Below are 9,869 nucleotides of genomic sequence, written 5' to 3'. Positions count from 1 at the left end.
TTTCGATTATAATACATTCTTGTACAATTGGACATACTGGAAATGTAGTATTTAAGCGTTATTTATAATAGTTGTAGTAGATACATCAAGAAGAATTACACATCGTATGAAACTTTATACAATGTTAGTTGTTGAGATTTAATTTTTGTATGATTTTCTGTTGCCAGTAAATCATATCAGGCGGTAAATTCACCGTACAAAACTTACTACAGTCTAAAACATAGAAATAAAAATGGGTTTTTTAAATAGACTTTATTAGTATAAATATGTGTTAAAATCTTTTGTAAATTAAACTTATGTATCTACGTTTAATTTGAAACAAAAATACTGCGCTGACCGCATGCCCAGTTAAGAGTATGTATTGATAATATCACGTAGATGTTTGCATTATCTACCGTAAACGATTAACGAGTGCAGAAAATTGACAGTTGACTCGGCAGTTTATGACCAGTCAATACTCAGTAGTAGTATACGATTTTGTAGTTTTGTTACAAATTCTAATTCGTGTACCTATATTTCAATTTTAAAACATATTCTTGTGAAATTCTTTATTTCTGTATTTCTGTTATTTCAATTCTTCCAACTTTTCTTTAATATAAAGTGCCAAAGATGCCCGTAGGCCATAGGTAGTACCGATGGTTTTGTCTTAGAATTTAAGTAAATATTCGTCCACTTTATCCACTTTTGTTCTTTTTATTTCCTCATCAGTGGCTTATTGATAAAATAGCTGTTTACAATCACTTTTTCGTGTGACGTGGCGTAGATGTTAACGCACAAATCGAACGATAATTATGTGAGATGTGAATTTAATATACGTAGTGATGGATGAAAGCAATAACTCTTGTAAGGTAAATCATCGATCTACGTTAATTTTTATTATTGAATATGTAATTTTAGGTGAGGATTTCAATGGTAATAGTTAAATTCTCATATTTATACAATGAAATATATCATTATAGCATGTTACCATAATCCATCAGTAATTTAACAATTTATTTAACTTCTTAGATTTGTACCTCTTAGATCGGAACATATATTATACTGCTATCACTTTTATCTTACTCAAAACATTTAAATCTTGACTAATATCATTCGTAACAATGCACAATGCTTTTCTTTTTTCTTTTGCAAAACCCATAATAGAAAAATTAATCATTCACCACATCACTTGCTTGTTTGATTTTGTTTTGATATCGCACACAAATTACTAGGATTGCCAAGGTGTTGAGGAGTTGCATAAAGACGTCGAGCATTTGAGGCAACACTTGGCTGAAAAGGATGCTCATTTTGTAGCTCTCGAGACTGAGTACTTTAAGTGTAATGAAAGGGCAACTGACCTAGAAGACCAGGTTAATACTTGGAGGGAAAAATATGAGAGGTTTGTCAGATTTTAACAAATAAATATCTTTAATGCTGGTTTTCAGTCAGTTCATTTACATATGCTTTTGGTAAATGTTATCAAGCATAAAAATCACAAAAGAACCAAACTAGTACAGTATATTATAAATATGCTGTAGCATGGTGCGGTGACACTTGCTTAATTTTTCTTTCAGTTTGATTTTATTTGTAGACTAGAACATTCTGCCTGGGTTTAATCTCAGTTACTAAAGTTAATTATTATTTAATATATTTTACGAATGTGGTGCAGTGGTCGCTTAACAGATATTATATTAATTGACCATTATGTCGCTGAATTTCTGGATGAAATATACAAGTTATAGCTATATTGTTAATGATTGAATTGCTAGTTGATATATAATAAAATATAGAAAAAAAATATATTTGTACATTACAGATTGTATGATTCCCACAAGAGAGTTCAAAAACTAAATCAAGTATTAGAAGACAAGTTGCTTCAATTGGTAGATAAGATGAAGAGTGAGAAAAGTCAGTTAACAAAGGACATTGCTACTCTGTCTGTCAGACTGGCAGAATCAAAGCATAATTACAGCATGCTTCAGAAGGAAAATGTATGTTTACATGTTTACAAACAAAGTGCTTTTTTACCAAAATTTTGTAGTTAAATTCCTTTTTCTCTGTATAGAATTAAAATAAACATTATTAAGTGAGATTTATGTATCAGATTAAAAAATGAAAGTTCATACACAGAGAATCCAATACAGACTTATGGAAGTCAGATTTAGCACTTAGTCGGATTTTGTCTCATAATCTTGGAAAAAATAATGGGCTAATTCATTGTATATTTTATTTTTTATTTATTGTATATTTTATTGTACATTTTTCCAGGAAAGATACAAAAATGATATGAACTTGGCAATACAATTGCTTCAGTGCAAGCCAGACAATTTTGTTTCCCAAAAACTGGATAATGTAAGTGATACAATACACACACTAAATTAATTTATTGCAAACAATTTATATCATAAATGAATTTTCCAGCTTCCTGTAGATACACAAGCTCGAGTTTCTCAATATGTTATGTCTAAAACACCAAAGACTGCCAGTTCTGCCGCCTCAAAGACCGGGAATGAAATAGATACATTCGATGCTAGTGAATATGAATTCAATATATCGGCATCACTTATGACTAAAATTCTTGAGGACAGTATTCAAGATACTGTCACAAAGCACTGTGACACATGCACTTGCTCAAAGTCTCAGAGCAAACCGTTTTGCTACAATGAAAGCTTTTACAGTATTGCCACACAAACACAACTGAGTGGTGAAATGAAAAATTCTCTATGCCTCAATTGTAATGCGGAAATCAAGTCTCTTCAATCTGGCCTAAGTGTCAGAAGCATTTCTCCTCACGGTGTTAGAGTTATTAATGAAAAACTAAACAATCACAGCCCCACACCAATGTTTATTGTGCCACAAATCATAGAACAGAATGAAATTAATGTGCCATCTATTGAAGTTATTAAAACAATTGTTCCTGAAGTAATGGTTGAGGAAAAACCAAAGATAGAAGTTATAAACAGAGAGTGTATTCCTAAAATGGAAGAAATGAGAAAAGACACAGTTAATGTTGAACCAACAGTTCATCATAAATTGTGTGACCGCACAAAGACCTCTACTTCAAGCAATAAGGACAGTATTCAGAGTGCCACTGAGGATCTATTACTCAAAGACATTCCAAACGCTAAAGAAATTAAAACAAAACATTCGAGCCCATTCATAGAAACTGGAAATTTCAGGAAGAACTCTCAAAGTTCAATGGGAAATGGAAGTCGAACATCTTCGATAGCTAAATCGACAGTTAGCACTCATAAATCCGCTAACCAAGTGGGGCCAGGGCCTAGATTTTGCCACTTAAGGATGCAGGCCGGATCAAAAAATATTTTATTAGACAATGCCGAGCCAGACGTTCCCCCCGTGTTATATAGGAGGCAGAGCAAAAACGAAAATTCAATATTCAAAGACCTTCATGATGGGATGGATAATTTTATAGACCTAGATAGAACCGATGATGACGTGAAAATAAATAAAAATGACAGTGTCGTAATTGAGACGACACTTATAGATGTTCATGTCGATAATAATATGAAAGACTCCAATTCCAGTAACAAGAGTAATTCAATCAATCCGATCTTATTAAATGTCGTGTCCTCATCGCCATTGCAGCCGTTGAAAACGCATAACTTTACTCCAAATATTGAGCATGTCAATGAACAAAGTATTGCCAGCCAGCAAAATTCTTGTGAAGTCGATAACCTGTTGAGTGATTTCAGTTTAGAAAACGCCAATTCCCAAAAAGAAGTGATAAATGAAGTCGAGGATAGTAATAAGAAAGATGTAACACCGACTGATAATCACGACGTGAAAATATTTAACTTTGACCGCTACGAACAGAACAAAGTGACCGCTCAATACAACAAGCCAATGAAGAAAATCGATATGTCGCAACTGCATTCTCTTGAAAACACCAAGATCTCAAAGGACCTGCCGCCTCAAGGGCTGTTACCCACCGTAGAGAAAAAGGCCGACGCGGTAAAGGTGGCGCCGAATATCGTCAACGTCTATCCGAATTTGACCCAAACACATCTCAAAGTTAACGAAACTACGAAAATTTTTACAAACGAACAGAGCACTAGTTCGATGTCTAGCGACGATAGCGCGGCGATTCTGCAAAAACAACAGTTGTTGCGTGTCGCGGAATGGGTCGAAAAGAACTTGGAGCAGCAGAACCTGAACGATCCATTGGAAGACGAGTGCTTTGCGAGTCGGGCGTTGAGGAGCAACAACAAAATCCACAGACTGACCGAAACCCTGAACGAGCTGGCTCTCAACATGCCACACCCGGTCAGCAAATACTCCAAGTCGTACAGAGACGCTCGGAACAGTTGGATCCACAACATAGCGACGCACGCGAGCCAAGACAAGGCAGCGAAACATACGGCTAACGCGAAGCTAGTGAACAATGTCGGCAAAGAGACATTATTCCCGGTCGAGAGCGGAGAGGCCACGGTCACGGAGATCAATAACGCTAAAAGTCCTTCGAGCAGCGAGTTCGATGCCAACAGAGAGTTGCGGGAGGCGAACAAAGAGTTGCGAGAGGCGCTCAAGGGAGCCGACAAGGATATATCGCCGGAGGACTTGGCGCGTATGGAATACAACGTGAAGAAATTTCTGCTAAGCGGACCCTATTGGAACCCGAACGAACCCGGTAGAAGCCGACGCACAAGTAGCAAAACTGAGACTGATGTATAATTCCATAGATGACATTCCATTACGCGGAATCGTGTTCATTTACGCACGCTTTTTACCGCTTTTATAGTTGTGTGTTGTAGGACTTGTACGCTGTGCCCCTTGAATTCCATAAAAAATGGTTTTAATATTCCAATTTAATATGAATGCGATAGCCATATAACGCTGACTGGGGCGTAAAGTTCTGACAAGGTATTAGGTACTTTGTGTGCTTAGTTAAATTATAATGCTATATACGGACGGACGGAATTTCAAATATTTTTTAGTAGGGTATGTCTCGGTCATAGTTTATTTAGATTTTTCATTGACGCTTGTGCTAGTCTGTTACTATTAAGTAATTAATAGCTTTGTGATTAATGCTTTATCTGTGGTATTGTTGTCTTTAATTAGATAAAATGAATTCATGTAAATCGATGTTTACCGACTTAATTAAATTTTAATTGAACTTTTACGACATCCCATTAGTGTCGGTTCTGGTTTACGATATTTTATTTATTGAGCACGTTTTGTAGATTTGTTAATCTATCAAAATGTATATAGCAGGAAGCCACGGGTTTACCAAGTTACGCTTAAAATGGACTCGATTGTAATAATTTTATATTTGGACGAATACAAACCGCTTCTGAAATTATCAAGATATCAAAATCACCTTATAAAAGTATCTATAGTTGTGATAATTCTAGTTACACTATGTACAAAGTTAGAGCACACCAAGTATAATGTCTTCAAAAATATTAATTGACAAAAATTACACGTGAATTTTATTTAAAAAAATCTTAGTAAAGCGCCATCTATCGAAGAGTTAGATAATTTAAAGGTTTTACTCGTGCACTTCACTTAATTAAGTCTTTAGCGGAAATAAATTTATACTAATAATATTTACGCTATTCGGCGGTTCAAATGATTTACAGCAATCGCGGTCAATGAGACTCACGCAATTATGTAATTAAAATAAAAAAAATGAGTAATAAACTTAATTTTAATTTCTCTATGATTTGTTTATGGTCAAAATCATAGATAATATAGTCGGTTTGCACTTTCCAAAATTAAAAAATATATTCATTTTAATTTTATTGTCAAGTCGTACTTTCTGTAAAAAGTTTTCCGTAAGGAGTTTTTACTAGTGAACTTTGGTGAATTTTAACAAAAATTAATATTTTTGAAGATAAATTGCGGCTTGATTTATTCACGCGATAACTATTTTCATATTCTAAGTCCACATCGATTCCGTCGAAACTATTGGTATATTGCTTCTGCTTTCTTATCAGGCAGCTAAACAGATATTTACTACATATATGCAGTGTGTGTTTCTAATATGTGTATGAAATTATATTTTTTAGTTAGCGTAGTTAGATTAATAGGGGAGTTATCATTTCCATTTTTTTATTTGCTCAAGAAGGGAAGTAATCAATATTTTGCATTCCATTGTGAAATATGGGATAGTCTATCAATAGTTTGCTAAATATCTAGGAAATTATTCTGTATTTAACCCATTATGTTCGGGACAAACGCGTCACGGAGGTATTTATAATTATAATAATATTAGTATTTGTTTATTTTTATCCGATTTAGACACTATAAACGTGAATAACAGTGTATACAAATTGTAGCTAATAATTATAGTTTGCAATTTAATTAACACATTTATAAACGAATATAAAACGTTGAATGAATACGTTTACTAATTGTATCAAATTAATTTTAAAATCGAGCGTCTTAATAAATAGTGATCATATTTGACGAATATATTCTCAAGTGATGATAGTGGTCAAGATAATAAGTTTCTCTATGGAACATGAGTCCTGATAAGCTTGTCATAGTATGTTTTATAAGCATATAAATTGGAGGCTTTGGTTGTATATAATTATCAACTATTACAGATAATTTAAATATTTAAAATCGAAATTACTTGACTCGCAATCCTTTCAGTACTGCATTTTATTTATTAACACTTCGTTGTCACAAAAATAAAAGAAACACAAATAACACAATACATAAAAATTATAAGGGATGCAACGGGCGGCCTTATCGCTAATAAGCGATCTCTTCCAGGCAACCCTAGTAAGAAAAAAACTAAAAAAAGAAACATGCTGAGTGCAAGAAGTGCAGAACCTTATGTAATATAAAAAAATATAGAACCTTAATCTAAAGTAATATATTTTTTTTTAAAATAACAAACTAAAAACTTAAAAGCTAATCTTACAAATTCATGAACAGCGATTGCATTTGAGAGGGTTTTCTGTATTGTTTTTTTTTAAATTTCATCTAATGAGCAAGTAAAGGAATGGAAATTGTATTGCCACTGCGTGTGAACAGCACAATTAAGCCTCGGTATTTTGTGAACGAAATTGTTTAGGGGCTAATTTTTTTTTGTTTTTTTTAATAAATGTATTTTTTATATAGTCATTTTTGACTTATCGATATAAAGCACAAAAGTTTGATATGAAATTTGAATTATTTTTACATTGTTTCTACGGTTAATTATATTTTGGTAGTGAAAATTGTTAGATTGTGAAGAGCGCTATATTTTTGACATGTAAAATTAGTTTTTTATAATTTACTTTTTACTTTACGGAATTTACGGGCCATTTTGACGGGGTGAAATGCACAAATTAAAACATGGATTTTTTATTACAATGTGTAGTTTTTAGATTCGTTTGACGTAACGACATGTTGACAGATCTATATATTATTTTCATATAATCTATATATGTATATCTTTGTTTCTAATAGTGATGTTTGGATCGATAACCAAATTAAACACGACCAGAAGTCTCACATTCTCGCATTTCCGCAATTTAAAGAATTGTATATTTATTGATGATATTTGTTCCTAAAAAAAGACTTATAAAAATATTCTTTCGTTTTATGAAAAATGATGAATATAGCGCTCAATATTGTTTTTAATTTTATTGTAAAATTAGGTCTGCTTGCTGAAACACAATGGCTAAGGCTGGTCCCTAAAATAGCTTCAGCGGCGTAAATTGTAAACTTATTTATTAAATACCTAAATGGTGATATGCGTTTTTTTCTTCCCCGATTGATATCATATGATTACGTCACCGTTTTGAAACTAGGCTAAATCTGGCCAAAGACTTTGAAATACTTATTTATTTTGTTGGTTTAATTGTGTGCCACGTGTGGGATAGTCAATCTGACGGCAGGTTCGAAGGAGGAACCTTATTGTTTCGGGTCAATCGTTCCACAACTGAGAGTTTTTAAGGCAGTTTTTGCCGCGTACCACCACTCTGTGAAACCAGCTGCCCACTGAAGTATTTCCAAACCAATTCGACTTAGGTTCTTGAAGAAAAGAGCGTACCAATTCTTACAAGGCCGGAAACCTACTCGCGAGCCCTCTGGGCGTGTCGTGGAGTGGAGTGTCCATGGGCGGCATTATCACTTAATATTAGGGTGCGTACAGACCATGTAACATATTATATAACTTGTGTTTTATAACACGTCCACATTATGTAACCTTGTTATTCAACATTATAACATAAAACAATACTGTACACATTAGAATAACAATGCAATATAACCATTTTAAATAACAAAAGAAAAACAAAAAAACGTAGATGCTGGGTTCGTCCTAGCATACATATCAATAACATGTTATTATAACATGTTTTATAACATTCAGTGTCCACATTATCTGAAACATGTTTTATAGCAATGTTGTATAACATGTTATGTTATATAGTCTGTACGCACCTTTAGGTGAGCCTCCTGCCCGTTTGCCCCATGTTCTATAAAAAAACAATTTACTTTAAAAGGTTTTTAGGCTGTTTTTTTATATATTATAATTTAAATGGTGTTTATTGTTCTGTTTAAAACCTTTTTTATTATTGACTAGAAATATGATTTTACAGATATTTTCAGCCTTGGAGAGTAATATATGTATACAAATATTTATTAATTAGTATTAGAGAACTGCTTTAAAATATATTTTAAAAAGGTCAGTCATGGTGAATCATTAATACGTCGGCTACATAATATCACATACCGGAGTTATCTTTGATCAAAATTACGACCATCGCTTTTCCAAAATACCTACTATTGTATCCATTGTGCTGCGGCCTTTAGCGTAGCATTGTCTATTTCACCTTGTATACTTTAATTAACAAAACAGTTGTCTAATATCATATGATTTTTACTATAATTATTTGCTTTGTAAAACACAAACTAACTTCCCATGTATATATAGGGATGAATGGTGATTGCCGTGTAAGAGATCGTTCCGGGATATGGATAATTTTTTGTGGAATTATCCATTCATCCATCATTTTAAATATGATATACGGAATTTTTAGTATGATAGTTATCCGTTACATAAATTGTGTGTTTAATTTATGTTTTATTTCTGAAGCCTTATTTGAGTTGTTTGTTCAACCTTTATACATTAATATAAGAAAATTATAAATCAAATACTTTGGTAGGATAATCGTAAACTCCTGCGCCTCCCGCAAAGTTAACGCTTAGATTTATTTAGGTTTTATTAAAAAAAAATGATTGTAGGTTAGTATTAATTCATTTCTTGTTTAGTGTTTTTATAAATATCCATAGGACGTATTTTCATTTATTTTAATTACTCCATAATGATATATAAGTCTATATATAATCATATATATATGAAAAGACATATTTCGAATAAACAAACAACTGTAGCGATTTCAATTTTTACACCATTGGAGCGCTACATTATTCTCAAGTAACGGAGGCCATTCTTATTTACAAAATATAACTGTCAAAGTCAAAACATATCCTATAGTGGCCGACAATCAAGTTCACGAGACTCATTAGATGCGCTGCCCTGCGATTCTGTAACTCACTTTTCGAACTCACACAGCGGAAATCGCTTCGGCGGTCGCTCTCAAATCAGTCGTGAAGCAGTCATTTTATGATTTGGCATTCTGATAAACAATAAACTACAAGCTCCCACCTTTTCAACCCAAACTAACAAAAAACAAACTGAGACTTAGTTTTTTGTTAGTCTAGTCTTACTAGCTTACTTCGTAACTTAGACTTACTTAAACTAACTTAGCATGACCACACACGCTGTAAAGCACGCGAAACGTCGGTTAAATTTAAAATTATGTAAAATAATTGTAAATTTATTTATACATACCATACATAACTTCAATCCGGTAAAAAAGTGTTTTCTTTAACTTAGACTTATTAGAGGGTTCTTAAATCTAAGTGCC

General features: G+C 33.0%; 1 protein-coding gene across 1 annotated transcript; it reads left to right on the top strand.

Annotated features, from left to right (window-relative positions):
• Positions 1–451: 451 nt before the first annotated feature.
• On the top strand, positions 452–4,933 carry LOC125057522. Its single transcript, XM_047661268.1, has 6 exons — positions 452–626; positions 709–848; positions 1,212–1,378; positions 1,796–1,970; positions 2,248–2,331; positions 2,401–4,933. Exons 2-6 carry the CDS (start codon positions 822–824, stop codon positions 4,669–4,671), a joined length of 2,724 nt encoding a protein of 907 aa, XP_047517224.1. The 5' UTR covers positions 452–626; positions 709–821; the 3' UTR covers positions 4,672–4,933.
• Positions 4,934–9,869: the final 4,936 nt, after the last annotated feature.

Source organism: Pieris napi, chromosome 16 (genome assembly GCF_905475465.1).
Source record: "Pieris napi chromosome 16, ilPieNapi1.2, whole genome shotgun sequence".
NCBI classification, from domain to species: domain Eukaryota; kingdom Metazoa; phylum Arthropoda; class Insecta; order Lepidoptera; family Pieridae; genus Pieris; species Pieris napi.
This window is presented reverse-complemented; position numbering and strand designations above follow the sequence as displayed.